This window comes from Manis pentadactyla, chromosome 5 (assembly GCF_030020395.1).
Source record: "Manis pentadactyla isolate mManPen7 chromosome 5, mManPen7.hap1, whole genome shotgun sequence".
Classification (NCBI taxonomy): domain Eukaryota; kingdom Metazoa; phylum Chordata; class Mammalia; order Pholidota; family Manidae; genus Manis; species Manis pentadactyla.
The window spans coordinates 87205015-87227194 of record NC_080023.1 but is presented as its reverse complement, the minus strand read 5'-3'; the positions used below and the strand labels follow the sequence as shown (position 1 = coordinate 87227194).

Sequence of the window (22180 nt, the reverse complement as noted above, 5' to 3'; positions counted from 1 at the left end):
CTTTTACCTATTAGCTGTCATATATAATAAATTAAGAATAGTTCCTTTAAGTAAATTACAAAACTAAAGTTAATATTATGAATAGTATATAGATGAGTTCCAATATATCTACTGAAGATCTAATTCTAATAGTTACAAAAGAAAAGAACAATAAGCAAATTAATGAAATATTTGAAAAATTTATTCAAACCAAATTATTTTGAAATACTTATTTTTAATATTAAAATATTTTGGCTTAAGTAATTATCATTCTTTGATGAAGTTATCTTTGAAACATAAATCAAAATATATTTAGAAACACAAATTGACTAACAGTAAAAGTTAAACAGTTTAAATCATGTGTTTTATTGATAGAAGTGCAAAATATAATTAATGTGGTATATATTAATTTCTGCCCTGAATAGTAGCCACAATTTGGCAATTAGCCATATTATCCTATTTAAAATGGGAAATTGATTCTCCCAGACACATTGTTACTATTTTACCAAATTAATAAAGCTTGATGTTTGTTTCCATATTCAGTTTCTAAATTCTGAAAATGTTGCACTCCAAATATTATATGTAAGTGTATGTTTTAGAGCCTGAAATTTTCCTGTAACAATTATATTACACATAGTTACAAAGATAGACACTAGAAGATTTTCTTGATGAAGGATGAATCTAATTTTGGAGGTAACAGGAAGATTCAGCCTCCATCAAACTTGATTTATTAACCTTTATGTGAATCTTGAACTTGTCTCTTGACACTTGTAAATGTATATAATGATGATATCCTTCATAGGGGTTCCTCATCTTTGTCAACCTGTCGGTATTATCCATTTTAATTATCTAAATTTCTTTTAAAAAGTTAAACATACAGAGGTCTTGAGGTACAGCACTCATATTTTTTATCACTTATTACACACCTACAGGTTCATTCAGCAGACATTTATGAATTCTGATAATGTGAGAGGCGTAGCACCAAATAATCAATACCTCTCACTTACATTATTTCTATTGATCTGGACTTCATCCCTAGTAGGTGGGTGTTCTTATTTCTATTTTTAAAGTAATGAAACTGAGGCTCAAAAAGGTTAAGTAAATGACAGAATAGGATTTGAACCTCAGTCTGCCTGATTCTTAAGACTATGCCATATCATTCAAGGCTGCCTCTACACAGGCAAAATCCTTATCAATTTAAGAGAGAGAATTCTGGCCATTGAAACTCCTTTGAAACTCCATCTTAAGGTCCACTAACAAGAAAACCAACAAAATGGTTTTGTTTGTTTTTGTGTAGGTATATGGCCATTATTGATCCTTTGAAACCCAGACTGTCTGCCACAGCAACCAAGATTGTCATTGGAAGTATCTGGATTCTAGCGTTTCTACTTGCCTTCCCTCAATTTCTTTACTCCAAAACCAAAGTCATGCCAGGCCGTACTCTTTGCTATGTGCAATGGCCAGAAGGTCCCAAACAACATTTCACGTAAGTTCATTCTCTATTACTATTTTCAATTCAGTTTATTGAACACTTAAGGAACTACAGGTTGGGATCAACAATTAAGCAAATAAGATACATACATTTCCCTCAAGAGCTCACACACTACCTGGGAAAAGAGACACATAAAACTACTATAATACAGTATGATCTGGTCAATACATTTTTTAAGTTACAAAGATTTCTAATTAGAAAAATGTGATAACTTCTATAAGGGATTGCTCTGGAGAGCCTCCTGGAGGAGGCGGTAAGATCCCCGGAGACTCTGAAAGCAATGCACAGAGGAAAGCAGGGCTGTTACTGGTGGAGAAATGAGAGAGAAGGGAGGAACTAAAGGCGAAAGGCATTGCTCAGTCTTTAAGAAGCCTGGCTGAAGGGAACTGAAGGGGAGTCCCGGTAGGTTCCTGATTGCATTCCTTTTTTTATCATTAAAGAGACTTAAGCACTCGCTGGAAAGGAAATAAGAATGCTATATGGTAGAAGTTGGTATTTCATATTTTGGACTCACCTTAAGAAAAGCAAAAGGGAAAAATAAACCATAATTGTGCAGCTGTTTGCATTTTGTTTCTTATTTTTATCATTTAAGTTCTATTTAATAGCTTCTTATGTAGTAACCTATGTTTCCTTTCAAAATTAACAAATGATCAAATATAATGGTCATCTTTTAAAGCAGCTATTTTATCTATCTAATCTAACCAGTCCAGATTTTTAAAGAAAAATATTAGGAAGTATTTCCTGAAGGAAAAACAGGCAGCAGTTACAAACTGAGTACTGTATTCTACCCATTACTAATAAAACTTAGTTATATGATGATAAAATTAACCATCATGCAATTAATTTATCTGTTGACTAAATCACTTCCCCACTGGGATTAAGTCCATACTTCCTGCGCTGTCAGGAAACAGGAAAGCAAGGAGGTTTACGAAGACTAGCATACCAGCTCGTTACTTTAAAGCCTTCCAAAGACTGTGGAAGCTATGCAAAAGTTTATACAAATTCCAACTGGGCTCTTATATTATTGGTTGCTCTCCTGTTCCTCCCTGATGGCATCCTTATAATTTCGACTGAAAGTGATGAAGGCTTAAAATCATAGTCATAAAGCTTATGCATCAAATGCAGCAGGTTCTCTAGTTACGTCTGTTTTTCCTTTGGATAAAAAACAATTTATTTCAAATATGACTGATGTTGCAGGGATATATGTATATATAGAATAGTCTTACATAGAAGAAAATACATCAGTTGGTTCATTTATTCTGTCCTATCTCTTTTTCTCTGATGATACACTTAACTGGGTTAACTCAACAGTTACCAGCAGAAATTACCAGAGGAAAGGCATTCATCCTGAACCTCAAGGCAAGGGAAATGTGTAGTTTAAATGAGCACTGCAACTCTGCTATGTATTTTGTTATGAAATAAACATTGACAAAGATCAACTGGTAGCATCTGGAAGATTATAGGTGACAAGAGCAGGACATTTTGATGGATTTTTAATGAGGACTTAGACAATATATGGAAATAATTTTTGGAATTCTTATTTATAATTTAAAATGGAATGAATTCAAAGCCCTGCATATTTCATCCCAAAATGATCTTCAGCATGTGTTTGTCTTGCTTCTTGCAGTTACCATATCATTGTCATTATCCTGGTGTACTGTTTCCCATTGCTCGTCATGGGTATCACATACACCATCGTTGGAATCACTCTCTGGGGAGGAGACATCCCAGGAGATACCTGTGACAAGTATCATGAGCAGCTAAAGGCTAAAAGAAAGGTACTGTGTACTTACCTAGCATTTGTGTAAATTGTGGCACATGAGAGAGGGTAAAAAACTAGTTATGGCATTTTATATATATATATATATAAATAATTTATGGATTCATATATATAAAATACTATGATTTGATGCTTGCTCTTACTTTTTTTTTTGTCTTTTCTCTCTATCAGTTTTTTCTGTTATGTTCTTTCTGTCTTTTGTAAGCACCGCCCATGCACAGTATCAGACTGTAACAGAATAGTGACTTCCTTAGAGCAGGACTTTTTATTGCCTTTTGCAGAGTAATTATCCTCCATTACTTCACCTGAAATATCTGAAATTTCACTGTAAGTGGAGTCCCAGTTGATGGTATTTCTGCACCTCTAGCTATTTTGTCCTTCATGGACAGATGCCTCTGATGTACTACATAATCTTCCAGGAGCTTCTTTATCCCAAAATGGCATCCCTTTTAGTATGTGCTATAATTTCCTCATATCCATCTGTCTATCCCAACCCCACTCCTCCCACCACATCTGGCTTCTACATGGTCATCATGCATGTCTAATTAAGAGATGACAGGTGTATTGATACCCTTCTACAACTTATTGGGTGACATGAAAAGCCTATTTTTAGGTGATTCACATTAAATAAGAAAACCTCTAAAAACTATTATATGGACATTTTATTAGGATTGATTTTCATTAAGATTTTGTTCTGACTACCATTATGACTCAATGAGTGAGTTTTTAAATAAATCTGTGGACTTACTAAAAGGAATCTTTGAGTCGTCTAATCCATCTTCCTCTCTCCAGCTGATGTGTACCTAATGCAAATCACCAAGGTTTTTCCATGGATAAGAGAGTCACACTGATCATGCCAAGTATTGATTATTCCATTTATGATTCATTTATCTGTAGAACTACTACTAACTATATGGACGCTTCCCTTTAAAAACACTCAACAATTTTAAAACCACTTACCTAGAAACACTCACTTAAAAATGATCAATCCGGTTTTAAAAATCTAATGTAGAAAACTGATTTCATCATAATACTGGCATGCTTTTCCTCTGTTACTAACAAATAATGATAGACAAGATATGTTCAGTTAATATTTTATCATGATTCTAGTATTAGAAAATAAAAAGCATGATTTTTTCTCATCAATTTAGTCATTTTAACCTGTAATATATATAATTTCATTTTATTTGTCTTTCAAAAAAACTTACTTTAAAAATGAAGTTCATAAACAACCAAACTATACCTTTAGCACTTCAATGAATCCTAAATTAGAATATCAATAACATGGTCATCTAAACGAACAGTTTCTTTTTCTCCTTTGTAATTTCAGCCCTCATTTTCTAACATCTTGCTCACATTGCAAGATACTCTTTCGGGGAAATATTTTCTCATAGCTGTGTTTTAGGTATCAGCACATTAAGTAACTGATGTTCTATGTATTTCAAAATAATTTCTGTCTTTCTATTACACACTTCATTTCCTTTCTCTTTGGGTTTAGGCATTTTTTTCCCTGTTCATTCCTGGGCAAATTAAAATAAGTACAGTAATTATATTGTAGTTTTTTTTCTTCAATTTACATGTAATATTTTTCTGAGAAGAAATGAACATTTAATCTGAGAGTCCCATTTTATTTTTGAGTTGAGTCCCAGAGGGGAAAAAAACAAGAGAGAATTTTTTTGTCTTTGTCCCTATATAACTGATGAAAATAAGGCATGAATATTTCCTTTTGAGTTCACTAGTTTACAATTTCAGTGTATAAATATTAATTCAAACTGACAATGTGGCCTTTCTGGAATATTTTTCAAAAGTAAGGCATTTAAAAGTTCTAGCCTGTATGTCTCTCAGACTGTGTTCTGGGCTGAAATGATACAAAATGACATTCATGCCATGGACTCCTCATAATAAAGCACCTTGTCCTTGGATATCTTTTACAATCACTTACTGGGATGACCATCAGTATCTTGGAAGTAATTTTTAAATTTCAAAATATAGCTAGCTCCTCTCTCGACTACTTTCTTTTTATCTAACACTAAAATGTTGTCTGGTATGGTGTGGAATACAGTTATTTCTAGTAATCACACTGTTCTCCTATTTTAATACTACTACTTAGGTCAAAGATATAAATCAGTCCTATCCTGGATGGGAATTTTAATTATATACATTTTGTTAATACACAGTGGATTTGGGAGATTAAATAAGTATTGATGTAATAATGCAAATTCATCATGACTATTGGGAAAAGCAACTCCATAAATAATTCTGAACGAGCCTCCCAGTAATAAAAGTAGCAATGTTGATTGAGCCCCCAAACACACATGAACAAAAATAAATAAAAGCTTAAGAAATTTAGTCAAATCACTGAGAAGATATTTGCAACTCTTGAGAAGCGTTGCTTCCATTTTTCTTTCTCCCACAATCTTTAGGACTTACACTCAATTTCAGAATTGTAGACTAAATTCTCTGAAGAACAGTCAGTAGAAGCAAATTATGTGTCTAAGTTATATAGAATCTACCATGTCTAAAAATTAAACTAATATGAAACTTTCAGATAATTTAGGATTAACCACCCACACTCTATCTTTACATATGTCCTGCCTAAGTATATGCCTATATATAGTTTGAAAATAATACCAGTGGTGCTAGCCAGCATCAGGTAAAAAGACGAAATATTAGTCTTGAGAAATAAATGAATACCTCTAGAAAAATTTCCTCATCATGAAAATTAGAGGGTTGAAACTAAAAAGATCAATATTAAACTCTGCAGCTGCAAGCACTTTACTAAGCTCTAGGAGGCAATCTGTAAGATTGACCAATATTTGAGTCACATATATAGAACTAGTCTTTTAAAAAAAAAGTTAGCAAGCACATTAATAAACTCTTACATAGTGTATTTTACAAAGTTTCCTTAATTAACAGTAAATATTTGGGATTTTAACATCCTATATGTTTGTACCCATTGGCTTTAGACTATTTAAATATATGTATTGAAATAACATATCTTTAATGCAACAAAGTGATTAACTTAAGAACTCCTGTGCGTATCCTCAAGTGATTAAATATAAAATATCAATTAATATCACACAATCCCCAAAGCCTTGGCTAAGGTCAGTTCTACTTTTTGGTGGTAATCGGTTAATATTCTTGCCAAAGCTCTCCAGGAAATGTGTTCTATTCAGTACATTGTTACAATATTCAAGTTGAAATTTTAAATTACAATGTTATAAATTTTTAAGAGAGTGTTTTTCTAACATTCTCCTGTTTGCTGAGCTTGTTATATTAGTACTTACATTCCAGTGTCAGAATAACTTAGTATCTACAAAAAGAAACTGATCCTTATCTACTTTATTCTACTTATTGATGGATATGGGATACCTGTTAAAAGCTTTCCTAAAGTATTATGTATGAAAATTATTACTAAAACAATCTACTTAAACTCATAACAACTATACCACAAAATTTGAAACTTCATCTCTTTATTTAATATACCACATTTTGGAATATGAAAAGTCATATTTTACACACCCAGTGTTCAACTCTTGAGCTGATTTTAAATACATTTGCAGTTTTAAAAATCTCTTCTAGGATGATAGATCTAATCAAAATGTAAAATTTCATGATCTCTTGCCTTACTAATATTCTGGAGTAAAATCAAATGCAATATAAGGAAGAAATGAGTAAGTTGCTAACAGATCTCATATTTAGGATGTTTTAGTAAAAGAAATCAAATATGCTCTTTAATCTTTTTCTCAGTCTTGCCAATATTGTCCTGTTCCTATAAGTACCTACAAGTAAGAAAGCCAAAGACCTTATATCACAAGCAACTCTAATGTTTATGAGTTAGGATCTTATCCATAACTAAATCCATATGGCTACAATTTGAACTCATTCACTTTGGAAGGTGGGGTTTTCTATCCATCTCTCCCACACAGTTTCTCATAAGTTAAGGCAACTTTCTTGGCAATTTGGGTGAAAAAAAAAAGTAGTGCCATTCTCCTATAAATGATAATATTCCTGGCCGTGGCAAAATATATATCCAAAAATATATGTGTTAGCCTTCTGGCATCTTGGAGTAACTTTCTAGAGCATAAGTGCCAGCAGGCCAGTGATTAGCAAGATGGGGAGGAAATAAATTATGCTAATTAATAGATATATGAACATAAAACATAATTCCTTAAATTATAATTATTAAATTCATCTATAAAGAAATGATGTCTATAGAGAATGAAAACAATGAGAAGAATTGTATCAGATCAACTTCAATTCATTCATCAAAGGTTATTTCATTAACTGTTTGGAAATACCATAGACAAAGTTTGCCTGATACAAGGAATAACATTTGCAGTCCTACAACACCCTTTAAATCAGTAAAGAAACATGGACTATTTGAAAATTTATTAATAATGGTTGATTGCCCTACCTCAGTGTGATGTTAGACACATCTCTAACTTTCTTGGACCCTGTTTACTGAAAATTATGGAGGTCTGAAGAAGGACCTTTAGAATCAAAATTCCGTGGTTCTAATGCCTAGCATCATCCATTTACATAGCTGGCATTAATTCATGCTGTTATTTCCTTTTTCTCAGGACATCTCCTACCTTCAATTTTCAACCTAAAATTGAACACAGACCTTATGTCTAGACATTTATGCCTGAATCTCATTTTTCTCCTTTTAATTAAATAAGAATTTGTATTTTAGGTAGCTGTAGATTTCATCTAGATTTATAGTCAAGATAAATTACATTAAGGATAAATTCAGTTTCCAGGTGACCTTAAGTTCTAGATTTTCTATGCATTAATTTAACAAGAAATATAAATGGTAAATTTCCTGTGAATGCATTTAACCAAACTAATGATAGATCAACCGCAGGGAGAATAAAAGAGTTATTTTCAGCTTTTCAGATTTAGCCTATAAACATTTTACTCTTGGAGAATATCCATTAAAATGAGATGAATCAAGAATTTGATAGCACATTTTCTTCTCTGTGCTTTAATTTTTTCTTAACACTTGTCTTCCTTTAGCTCCCCAGCTACAGCAAATTAACGCAATATGTATATATTTTTCTAAAAGAGAGCAGCTCACTGTGCAATATCGGGAGTGGCAAATGTTGAGAGTAACTGAGAATCTGCTGAAATGTTGGCTTTGTGAATAAAGTAGAATTTTTCTGTCTGGTTCTTTCCCCATAACCAATTTCTTTATGTACTTCACATACTTTCTTGCAATTAAAAATAGTTAATATTATTTATATGACTTAGACTTCAAATATTAGTACATTTCATAGACTTACTACCTTATACATAATCCAGTGTGATTTATACTATTTCCATGCTCCTCCCTCACTTCTGCACCTCCATAACACATTTCCACTCACTTCCATGCATCTTTCCCCAACAATTTGTCATAATAATATTATTCACATTATTAATCATAAAGCCATACATCTCTTAAAGTAGCTCCATATTAAAAAGTATACATCTCATTATTCTACTTTCTTTTAAAAATGTGTGTGATCATCCAGATATAAAAACAACAATTTAGTAATAGATTTTCCTAGGGAATGAAAGTCAAGCATGATAAAATATCTTTTTAGTTTCCATCATATATCACAAAATATTTCCCCAGTAAAGAAAAATATTGTAAGTACTTTTACATGGAAGTTCATGATTATTTAACAACTATTCTTCATTCATGTATTTTGAAAAGTTTGTATTTTGGCTGGTGATTCAATGAACATCATTAGAACTTATCTAAAATTACATAAATATTTTAACACATCAGTATATGATGAAAATTTACCTAACTGCATCTTTAGGAACCTCACTGTCTTAAAGGAGAAGAACTGAAATCAAAAAACAAAAAAAAGAACTAAAATCAAAACAAAGTCAAAAGACACCTGAAATTTATGATAGGTATCAATAATATAACCATAAAATTCTTCTAACTGAAACCATGACGCTTAAAGAAAACTAACAGCTCTTTGTTCCCTCTTGCTAACTTCTGTCCCACCCCACTACAAATGCAATCAGGACAGCCTCCTACACCTGAGTTTAGCATTGATTGCAAATGCCACTTGCTTGAAACCCTTTGATTTAATCTTCCCCCTGTTCTATATTGGTGGCAGTAGATAGGAATCATTATGAAAAACTAGAAAAGCATCTATCTGTTTCTTTCTGGTTTGCCAGTAGGACTTGAAAAGTGTAAGTGTTTATGCCTTTTTGAAAACATATTACTTTAGGAGGAATTATCTACCCAGAAATAAATTTAATGGAGGTGAAGTCTCTATGTACACTGAAAACTATAACATATTGATGAAAATATTGAAGAAGAAACATGTAAATGGAAAGATACTCTGTGCTCATGGATTGAAAGAACTAATATTGTTAAAATGTCAGTGCTACCCAAAGCAATCTATAGATTCAGTGCCAGTTCCTATCAAAATTCCAATAAAATTTTTCACAGAAATAGAAAAAACAATCCTAAAATTTGGAACCATAAAACAAAACAAAACAAAAAACAACAACAAAAATCTGAATAGTCAAAGTAATCTTGAGAAAGAAAAATAAAGCTGGAGGCATCACACTTCCTGATTTTGAATTACATTATGAAGCTATAGTAATTAAAATAGTATATATGGTATTGGCATAAAAACACACATTGATTAATGGAATGGAATAGAGAGCCCAGAAATAAGCCCATGCATATATTGTCAAATAATTCATGACAAAGAGCCAATAATATATAATGGGGAAAGAACAGTCTCTACAATAATTGTAGGCATTATAAAAGTATTCTCTATATGGATAGATTAGATTGACTCAAACTCTTCCAGTGGCTTTATAATGTCTTTGTATCTAAAATTGAGATCTATCTGAAGTTTACTTATGTAAGTTATGGGATGAGACTTCAGTATTATTTTCTAGATGCTCTCCTGTTGTACCTACCACCACTTATTGGGGATGCTATCTTTTTCAACACTAACTTAAAATGTCACAATTATCATATTGCAAATTTTCAAATGTGTTTCAGATTCAGTTGACTTTCTATTCTGTTCTATCTGGCTGTTAATACATTATCACTACACTAGTTAAATTCATGAAAATTTATAATGTATTTTAGTATCTAACAGGGTAACCCTCCACCCCTATTTTTTTCCAGAATTTTCTTAGTTATTTTTACTTACTTATTTTTATATATAAAATTTATAAAATCATTTTAACTAAAAATGATTTTTGTGTATGGAATTATATTACATTTAATAACCCTGAGAGAACCGGACAAAAAATATTTAGAAAGGGAGATATGGAATGGTTTGATGAATAAATGAATGACATTCTTTTATGTTACTCTTAGACAACTGAAAGTAGTGACTGGTAACAGACTCTTAGTGTGCCAAGGTCCTGTGCTGACTCTGGCACATACCTTGGACAGTATAATTTATCTGAGCCTCAGAGAGGTTACAGTCCCTATAAAATGAAATGAAAATAGTAATAATGCATACTCATGTGGTTGTTAAGGGATTAAATGAGGCAATATATGTTAAGTACCTCAAAAAGTGCCTAGCACATAAAACTGTTTTCAGCTATTATTTTAGAAACTTTGTGAATATCTATGCCAATATTGTGATGATCAGAAAGCATCATGTGGTAGAAAAGTAAAGAGGTATAAAACTCTTTTTTCTTTAAACATAATATTGACCTACATTTTATAGTGAGTCATAGTTTGTAATATTTAATTCTCACAATATCTGTGTGAATTTTTTTTACAGAAAAATGAAACTGAATCTCAAACTTAGAAAATTAATAAGTAGCACAACTTGGGCTTGAATCCTGGACAAAAGTTTCCAGGGTCGTATTCTTTTAGAGAACTAGTTCAAAAGACCCAGTTTCAGAGGGATGGATACTTTATGTCTCAGAACTATTTGTATTCTACCAGGTGCATTCACATATATGTTTGTACTGATCTTCACAATATCTCGAGGAGGCAGCCCTAGTAGAAATTGTTTTCTTCCATTTTAACAAATCAGGAAACTGTGCTCACTTCGGCACATACTAAAATTGGAACAATACAGAGAAGATTAGCATGGCCCCTGCACAAGGATGACACGCAAATTTGTGAAGCGTTCCATATATTTCTGTGCTCCATCCAGGACAACTGAAAGAAAATAATCTTCTTGTACTTAGGAATCTTTATTCCTGTAAGATATTTTAAGAGTACAACATGATAATTAGATACATAAACAAACACACACACACAAAATGAAAGGATTCTCCCCAACGAGTTAATTAACATGTCCACCACCTCACATTTGGGCACAAACTTTCAGTTATAAGATGAATAAAGACTGAAGATCTAATGTATAACATGGTGACTGCAGTAACACTGTATTACATAACTGAAATTTTCTAAGCAAGCAGAGCTCCAAGGTTCTCATTTTTAAAAAAGCAAACATGTATTCAGGAATATTAACCCAATTAGCAACAAATCAATCAGCTTAAGAATTTGATGGCAAATGTGAGAGGTTTGTTAGCTTCATTTTTCAAGCACCAATTAATAATTTTGCATTAATAAAATATATTAATGTATTTTTAAAAATCAGGAAACTGAAGCTCCAGGAAAGTGAAAGGTGCCCAAACTCATACAGCTGCTAATGGTGCAAGTGGAGTTCATTGAGTCCTGGGGAATGCACAGCTATCCTTTCCATTACATCAAATTGCAAAAAATTACTAACTAACTTTAGCCAATCTCTTGCCAATTAAAATTCCTTGCCTGGTCATTCCAATATACATCCCAACTTATTCTAGAACAGCGCTGTCCAATAGAAATTTCTGCAATGATGGAAACATTAAATATCTAGACTGCCAATGTGGTAGCCAATAGCCACATGTACCTACTGGATGAATGTTTGAAGTAGTGTTTTTAATTTATTAAAATATAAATAAATTTTTAATTTATTTTAAATATGTAACTTTAATTTTAAATAGCCACCTATGGGTAGTGACTAACATATTTGTTTAGTCAGTGCTGATTTAAAAAGGCATAAAAACAATCGACCAAGTAGTTATTACACAACTAGTGTTTACTTTCACTGTCATAATGTAGTAAGAATTGAAGAAAATTAGTATTCTACCATTAAGTTCTTACCAAAGTTAAGATTCATTTACTTTAACATTTTGTTCATAGAATTCTGGTATTTGAAATATTTTTCCTCTGTTCTTGATTTTTATGTGCCATGTGTATTTCAACTGTATTGAACTACATATATACTTTTGTATATGTACTACACTTATTTTTGCTAAGTTTCTTGAGTCATAAGTAAAGATTTTCCTTGCAAGAAACGAGCTATCATGACTTCTTTGCATTTCTAGTATCACACCCAACACAAACACACATACATATCCGTGCAACGTTAATGGGAAAAACATGAGCTGTGGAAGTCAGACGAGATGGTTTGACTGCTAGGCTGTCAATTGCTAGTTCCCTGACTCTTAATCTCTCACCCTCAATTTTATGACTTATAAAATACTGAAATATTTCTTTTCTTGAATTTTTTTGATGAGGACTAATCAAGATAATGTGTGTATTAAAGTGTCTGGTACCTAATGCTCATTAATATGCAATTCCAGTCTGCACTTACTTTCATCTATTCGTGACACAAAAATAAACCTAATCATGATCACTAATAAAGAGAATAATGCTTGAGATAGCTCTATAAAAGCAACTAGCATTTATTGTGCTTGCTGTGTGCCTGACACCTAATTTGGGTGCTTTATATAGACTAGCCATATGAATTCTGACAGCCCCATAAGGAAGGTGCTATTGTTACTTTCAGTTGACAGATGAAGAAACAGTCATTCGAAGGGCTAAGTAACTGCCTTGTCTATTGAATGATAGAGTAAGGATTTGAACCTAGAAAATCTCATCCTAGAGAATGTCCTCTTAACTTTGTATTGTACTGGTTATTTCTGTACTTTGCTCAAGGGGTAGAGCAGGGTGGTGGAGAAGTAAATAAGATAGAGTAATTCTTATCTTTTCTATCAGTTTACTTATCAGTTGTTTAGTTATCAGTTGTACAACTGAAGTATTGTATTATTTGTTGGCTTTTATAGGCTAAACTAACCAAAATATATAATATTATTTTTAAGAAAAACTTATTTCACAGCACCAGCAATCAACTTAAAATTCATTTCCAGCACTAGCTATCAACTTGAAAGTTGATTCTCAGAAAATAACTCTTAGTAAACCAAGAATATACACAATTACCAAAGTGAGGAGGCATCTATTTCAGATGCAAAAATGTGCACTGAAAACTGACTAAAAACTGTAACTCAGCTCAATGTATAGTATTTCTTTTGTTTTTAGTTTGAGTTTTTTTTAACATGCTAAAGTTCCTTTTAATACATACTGAATAAAGCAATACACAATCTCCCTAACACATTCCTTTTGGTTGCTCTAACACCATAAAGCATACTGATATTAACTAATGGTTTTACTGCAGCTAAAACAATTCCACAATAATTACATTAGCATTGCCAGGTATCAGTAGACAGATATAAATGTAATTGTTTCTTATATTTGAAGAAAATCTAGATCTGTATAGCCAAATGAGCACAACGTTTTGTGCATGCCTGAGGAGGGTGGGGACGAGAAGGGGGTTGGGGAAACTAGGAAGGAGAGTGATGGATAAAATGACACACAAAAAAAAGAGATGAAAGGTTTTATAATACAGTGGAAAGAGAGCTGGGATTCAGGACAGCTGGGTGCTAGAGCTGGTCTTATATTTCAGCATTATCTTATTTGAATCACCACTTTTCTCTGGGCTCTCTCCTATGTGTAAAATGAGAAGATTGAACTAGATTAACTCTGAATTATCTTCCAACTACAAATATCCATGATTGAGATTCAGCAAATATTGATCCAGCATCGAATGTGTTGTTCTAGGCACTGTGCCCAAGTGATTTTATTTAAACCTTATAAAATCTTATTAAAGTGATATATTTCAGGTCAGAAATACTAGTGGGCTAAGCTTACAGGAAATTTTCTGATGGGTTCTGTGCAGATGATTGTTGTTAGAGCCAAAGTTTTCCCCCATACTTCAGACCTCCACACCAGTGACCAATGTCACCCATGTTATATTGTGCCTGCAAGTGATGCACCGTGTGTGGTAGGGATGGAAAGACCCACATGAAGATTGACTCAGCATAGAGCTCCCTCTACTCAAAAATAAAATGTATTCTTCTTCTAATATGTAGACTTCAATCCCTACATCTCTCTCTCTCCAGTCTCAGCCATTCCTTCACCCCTTGTTCTCCTGCCCCCAGCTCTGTTTAGTTGGGGGAAAGAAAAATACGTGCTTTGATATATGCTTAAGCAAGTATTTCATAGGAATAGTAGAGGGACAGAAAATAGGATGGAAAATCACTGGAAATATTAATACTCAATTAATATACTCAATCAATGTATACTTATCAGGCGATGTTATGTTGTTTATATGTAGTAGTTGTGCGTCTGTTACGTATGTGTGTGTATATGTATGCATATAAAATATACACATCTTTATATGCACAGCAACAGTGCACTAGACGCTGAGGCAGAGAATCAGTAATGGGAGTCCAAAACTAGCTCAGAATCTATGATGAAAAGATTTCCCAGTTCTATAACCTTTATGACACACAATGTATACATTATTTACATTCACAATAATGCTCTGGGATAGATACGAAAGGCTTTATCTTATTTTGGTGATACATAAGCAGGACAGTTGAAGCTAGAAAAGTTAGAAGTGAAAAAAAAAGGAATCAATGTGAAAAACTTTAAAAATAATCATCAGAAGTTTGGTGACTGATTAGATCTGAAGACTGAGGAAAAGGAAATGAAAAAATTCTATTTAAAGATTCAACTGCTGAGAAAATTAGGACACTATTGATAAAATGGAGGCTGTGGGAAAATCCAGCAGTTTGGGGTGAAGAAGATGAATTCACTGTAGGTGGAATTGGTCTGTACTCCACTGGATGTATGTTCCAGCAGAGAGAACAATCACTTATGCTGGTGAAGATGACAGCTGATGTTATTCCTGCAGGAAATGTTTTACACTTGGTGTAATCTATGACAGCAAGTTTATGTCAACCTACTCTGTATTCTAATTAGAAATTTTCATAAGAACATTCGATCAAACCCTCCAAATGACACAAAAATTGTAAATGTAGGTGCACCACCTGCTGGGTATCAGGAGCACACATCTTCTGCTCCCTCTTCAGTTCCTTCCTCCTGGACTTCCTGAAGCCCAAGTCAGAGGAGCAGAGAAAAATCCTTTCACCAATACTGCCATCTGTTTATATTTACTTGATTATTTCTCCTTTTATTATTTCTAGTTTAGATAAAATAAGATTTTCAACCAGTGCAGAAAAATCCATTGATAGCATTGTTCCTCTTCACTAGAGATTACCAGTTAATAACAGGTTAATAAAATACCCTTTGAAAAAGATGAGTTGCTACCTCATGCAGTTCATGCAGCTACTGTGCTCTCAAAAGGAAGAGAGTGAATACCATCTGTCTTCTATTCCTATTTAATTCTATCCCATAATCACGCAGCCTGTGTTAATAATAATGTATAGGTTTTGAGCTTCTGATGTATTGTCAGCAGGAAACGCCATTGCTGCTATTAACACAGCATGGTGATCAACTGATTGGCACTGGCTAGATTCTATTTCAAAAGACCTTATTTATTGAAAGCAGAACTAACTTAGGGAAATATGTGGTCAAAACTAGAGCAGATACAACTAACCTAAGCCCTAAGAAAATGAGCTCAGGAAACCACCTGGCTATTTTTTATGAGTTAACTGAAGATAAAAACCATCACATTTAAATTCACAGTAAATAAGCCACCTAAGTCTGTTACTATAGACATTTTGGAACAAGTGGTCATTGGGATTATAAAATCTGTATATGATTTCCTTCAGATGCTCGATGTTTCTTGAATTATTTTTCACTATACTAAGACCATATGCCTAGGCACTGTTAGTCCCATATATTACCTCATTTAGTACCGTCACTAATTCAGGTTCTATTGTACTATCTCACTGTTGATGTAACCAAAGCTTACAGAGCTTAACCTGCTTAAAACTGTGTCAAGTACGTAGAACAATCTGGTTTGGATCCCATGCTAATACTAAAGTCAAGGAAATAATCCAATAATATAAAGTACATTATAGATAATGTCAGTAAAAGAGGTTTAACAAAAGGAGAAATAATTCATAATATCACCATTCTAACAGCTTTTGGCTTTTTCTACAGTATATACTCAATACATAAATTTTTTAAAAAATCCTTTTACAAACCAAATCCCTCTTATTATATTGTCCATGTAGCTCATAGTACATCTCACCTCATTCAATAACCTATGAATAATCCATTCATATTGGAGTAAACCATTGCTAGATTTTTTATTTAATTCTGACATGAGCTTCCACCATTCTACATGGAATCACTTATCTGGAAACAGTCTGGTCTTTGTTTTTCAATGTGCTATTTTCTTTTTTGTTCATAGGCTTTCATTCAGCTTTCAATGCAGTTTTTACGCTAACAAGAGTGCTAGTGTAAATTTACTCCAATATTTTCCACTTCTTATCTGATAAGGCAAATCACTACAAATACTATTGTCTCTTCCCTCTCCTAAGACTAACATCCATTTCTAAATGTTATCCATGTTCTCTTATTTTACATTGCCTGCACAGACTCTATTGTAACTTAAATAGTTTTAACTAGGCTATATGTGACTACTTGAATTGTTCACTTTTATCAACATAATATTAATAGCCATTTAGAATACTTCAGTTTATAATTAAATCTCATTTAAAAATAAGTTTAACTACTGTTAAAGTATTCCAAAAAGTAGAGAAGGAAAGAGTAAGGTAGATTAAAGTTAAGTCAAATTAAAATTCTGCTTGGTAGTGCCTCTACGAAAAGTGGGGCATTTTATCACAAATAGTCTCAGGTTCAATGCAGAATACCTGCTCAACAAGCATGAACAACGGACACGTTTTACTCACTATTGTACCCTCAGTGCTCAGCATAATGCCTTCTGGATTGATCCATGGATGGATAGATGGATGGATGGATGTATAAATCACCTTCTCATTTTGTAGCCACCTTCTCATTTTATAGATGAGAAAATGTGAAGTCACTTGATGTGACATGCTAAGAGTCAAATCATTCAAACGGAGAGCCAGGTCTGGGATGTAGATTGGCAACCTGGTACTCTGCCTCCAGTCCCAGCACACATCGAAAAGATTTTAGTCTGAATCTCCAGGGCAAGGTGAATGTCATCATGACAATATTAATACCCTCAGTGCTAAAAATAAGGTCTACTTATCTATTGCTGAATGAATTAAACTATTCTTAAAAGTTTTCCATATTTGATCAAATATTTCTTAGCCCTACCACCAGTAAAAGTAACATTTAGGACTCTCCATATGGTACAGATTCTTGATACAGTGTTCCAGTAAGCCAAAAAGTCTAGTCAGTTGGATGAGCTTATAATTTGAATTAATACTCATTATAAAATTTCCAATTCCCTTAAAATCAAGCAATGCTGAAAAAAAAAGTGCCTCTTTTCTTCCATAGAGGAGAAAATCACTTCATTGTTTTGCAGAACTAACTTTATCATATATAAATTGCCTGACCAAGTAAAGTAATAAATAAAGTGGTTCAATTAACAGAATTCTGGAGAGCAGGGTTATACTCTTAAGCCTAAATATTGTATATCTCCATAGCAGATTTACTAGCCTAGCAAATATTTCCACAAACCTCCCACTCTGCCGCTAGCCCTCAGCTGGTAACATCTGCTAACTTCTTCCTAAAAACAAAAATTCTTTCCAAAAACCCAAAGACTACATGAAGAATAGGCTTTTCTTTCTTAGTATCCCTTTAGCTGACAGCTAGCACACACAAGTTAACCCAGTGAAGGACTCTCTCTACTGGTGGTAACCAGTAAAAGATAAAGATTAAATGAGCCATTTCAGCCACAGGGGCAACTATGTGAATTCTACATTATGAGCACATGGCTCACCATCGACTGAACTAGGTTAGATAACAGAATACAAATGTCACTTGTATTTCACAATATCTGCCACATCTGATTTAGGAGGGGTGAGGTGATGAGAGAGGTAAAGGTAGAAAGAAGAGTCTGTTTGTTTATTAGAGATGCCATAACAAACTGCCACAGTCTAAGTGGTTTAAAAACAGAAATTACTTTTCCCACAGTTCGGGAGGCTCAGAGGGCAAGGTATCAGCAGGAGTGGCTTCTTCAAGGTCTCTCTCGCTGGCTGTAGGTGGCTGTCTTCCTCCAGGGCTCTTCATGGGGACTGCCCTCTGTGTTCTTCCTGCGTCCTCATCTCCGCTTCCCAGGACACCTGTCATATTAAATTAGGGCCCACCTATATGCCCTCATTGCACCTTACTTAGCTCTCTCAAGGACCTATTTCCAAATACGGTCACTCTCTGAGGTACTGGGAGTTAGGACTTTAACATATGAATGGGGTGGGGGACACAATTCAGCCCATAACAAAGGCATTATTTAAGATTTTCAGAAATGGCTCCCTCTGATTAAGTCATTCATGGAATCTGGTAGCTTCCTGGCCTCAACGAGGATTTGGGCTCTGTTATAAAGATCCAAGCTCCTTGGAAATGAGAGTGCTAGTAAATGAGGGACTAAGGTAGTGCTCCTCCCCACGTCATTCTAATAGGCTTACCCTTAGCTGAAGAGAAATTGAGGAAACTTTTTTCCTGTTTGATTTGAACATTTTCCTCCTTTTTCTTATGCCTAGTTGACACTTTGCTTTTGAGAGCATTTGTCACTTCCGCATTCTCTTTTGCCCCCTATCTTCATTCCGGCCTTAGAGGAGACAGTTCCTTTTGAAATTATTTCATGTTCCCATCTTTACATAATCTTTGCAACAGAGAACAATGCTGTCTTTTAAAGTGCCTGACGTGACACCTGTCCTCCCCCAACATTGTGCTAAGTGAGCCTTCCTCCTTCAGCGTTTATGATAACCAGTTCCCAGTAATCAACTGATTTCATTTACCATTTTAACTTAATTCATGTATATCACATCTTAAAAATCTCATGTGTCCTGAGTGAAAAATGTAAATTTTACTGAGGATTTTATAGATCAGCTAAAAGGGAGAAATTGCCTCTCAGAACATAAAACTCCTTTGACATTTCTTCAAGTCAGCTGCCCGGCAATGTTTGTGTGTTCCTCTTCACCCCCTTTTCCCTTTCCTGGTCCCTCTCCAGTGCCTTCTGGCAACTGCTCTTGATTCGTTTCTCTGCTCCAGAAAGACCATCCACCCACAATTTTTAAAGACAAATCCAGCAGTTCCTACAATTCAATCTGTAGCACTGTTCCTATAATTCAAACAATTCCAAACTTGCAAATCCCCATCTATATCCATTACCCTTCTCAGCAAATAAAATATCTTCCGCATACCAAATTTCAGTCTCCTTCAAGTCAGGAGGGGATTATAAATAGAAAAATAATGTTGTTATCTGTCAAACTATGTTGCGTAAACCCTTTATGTATGTGGTTCTAATTACTTACTCTGCCTTTTTCAAATATTTTTGTTAGTATTTTCATTTTATTTCCTTTCTGAAAAGATTTCAGAGAAACTTTCCTCTACTACTTTGCTGAGGTAGTTAGTCCCAAAAGAACTACAATTCTCTGTACTTCTGTATACTTTACTCAGTGTAATTCCAAATGTATGGATTTTTCAATTTATTGGAAATGATTTGAGAGGAGTTATTCCTCCCAAACCTATCTTTAATCTGTTTTTATTTGGAAATATTTAGAACTGGTGAAATACTACATTGTGAATATATCTTACTTCCTGATTCTCAGGTATTATCCCCAGATTATTTCTGCCTCATTACTTCATCATTCTCCAACGTGATCTGGCAGCATTATACAAATCTCTGAAATAGGAATTTCTAAAGCCTTCTGGCTCAGTCCTGTAAGCCCAGATGAGAAGAATGATTTTCACTGACACCTTAAAGGAACACATACATGCTTCATATTTAAATCTGCAAAGGAAAAGAGCTTCCTAAAAGAACTGAAAACAATGGGCAGAATAGCAGTTGCACACCAAAAGGGAATAGGAAATCCAATATTAATTAGAATAAACAATAGGTCCTTCAGCGCTATCTATTCTGATTAAAAGGCAGAAGATCAAGTATGAGATTGTAATTCCCTTCATATACAGTGCCTCACCAGACACTGAGAACTGATGATTGGTGGCCAGAGTTTATATGCCACAGTTAATCCAACTTGAGCAAGACAGACTGTGTTTTTAAAAACAAGGTTTCATGGAGAACTAAAAGACACTGCTTCATTCACTTGACAGAGAATATAAACTAGGTCTCCAGCATCGCACCAGTCTACCTTCTAGTCGTAAGTTTTCATGGGGCATCTCATGGTACATTTCAATACCAGACCACCAGGGATTTTTATTAGGAAGGACTCTGAACAGTGAGCTTTAACTCCAGTGCTATAAGACAACAAATAAGTCAACTTGCATTAATTTAGAGACCATCGTGATACACTGAATGGGTAACCCTATACCATACAAGTGAGTTTCTATTGCTCGCCTATCTTCCTAAAAGACATATAGAATTTAGGGAGCTTTGAGCAAATGATTCAAATGTGAAAGTTTTTACTCATCCCCCTTCCTCAAGTCCCATAGCCTGAAATGGGAAGCATAGTTGAGGAACATTTTGCTACAGTGATTTCATTTTTTAGAACATATGTGGTACATAAATGGCCATTATATTATATTCTGTGATGACAAACCAAAAATATTTTGCTGTAAGCAAAAGGAACTATTTTCCAGCACATGAAATTGTTAACTTTTTTTTCACTTTTTGGAGGAAAGTCAAAGCCCCTGCTTTTGGGTGATTTAACAACACAGATCAGATTCTCATCTCTCTAAAATGTGTTGCTTTGCACACATTTTTTTTTTCTAACTGAAGTGCCAGATTATACCAACTGAATGGAGAAAAGCTTACAGTTTTATTTAAATTAACTTTAACAATAAGGAGAAAGGATGAATCTATTCATTTTGAACCATTTTTCTACCAGCTGTAGGTATTATACTCCAATTTGAGGACATGTAGATCCAGCAAATGCCCTGAGGCATTCCTATCTAATAATTCTGCTCTCTAATTTATTCTGACTGGACCTTTAATATGCGTTTCATTTTATTTTGAGGCAACTGTGACTCCTTTCACTAGAGAATGGACTTCCCCAATGACATTGACACTGGTCTTTTCTCTGCCTGATTGCTGCTTGCAACTGAGCTCCATGACTCCACAGGAACGCGGCAGTACCTGATCAATTCCTAGGATGATATCTGGATTCACTTCAATGTGAGGCTTGGCAGTTTGAGTGGCCACAGCTGCTGACTCGGCTCACTGTATGCACATGTCATCAGGCTTCTGTCATCTTCCCATGGTCACTGTTTACTCCTGTTCTTCATCCACCCACTACCTGTATTCTGGATCCTTGTCACTTCCTTCTCAAGTAGTCCTCCATTGGTTAAACCATCTGTCTTTGAACTGTGACCTCTCTCACTTTACTAGGATTCCCCACAAAACCTAAGCATGCTTACTCTCTTCCATCTTGGCTTGTTTACATTCGCTTTATCCTCCTGTTTACCAATCTCTTACTCCTCCGTTAATGCCTTATGTCTTCCAACAGACCGTTACCCTGAAACAACCCTTGCCAAAGCTACCTTTGCCCTTTTGTCGCTAAATTCATTTGATTTATTCAGCCCTTGAACAGACTGAAGCAGCAGATACCTTTTGATCACTCCCCACTTGACAAGTCTCTCCTTCCATATTTGCCGTTTTTCTCTCCTCAAGTCATTCCTCTTCAGCATCCTT

The 22180-nt window shown here is 34.1% G+C and overlaps 1 protein-coding gene and 1 non-coding gene across 2 annotated transcripts in view; both read left to right on the top strand.

The window, feature by feature from the left end:
- Nucleotides 1–22180, top strand: part of TACR3 (tachykinin receptor 3) — a 61224-nt gene that overhangs the window by 17733 nt on the left and 21311 nt on the right. The window contains 2 exon segments of the mRNA XM_036879219.2: nt 1277–1465; nt 3099–3249. Coding sequence (XP_036735114.2) covers nt 1277–1465; nt 3099–3249 — 340 coding nt within the window.
- On the top strand, nt 11279–11380 carry LOC118909087 (U6 spliceosomal RNA). Its single transcript, XR_008998096.1, has one exon. It is a non-coding gene; the product is annotated as a U6 spliceosomal RNA (small nuclear RNA).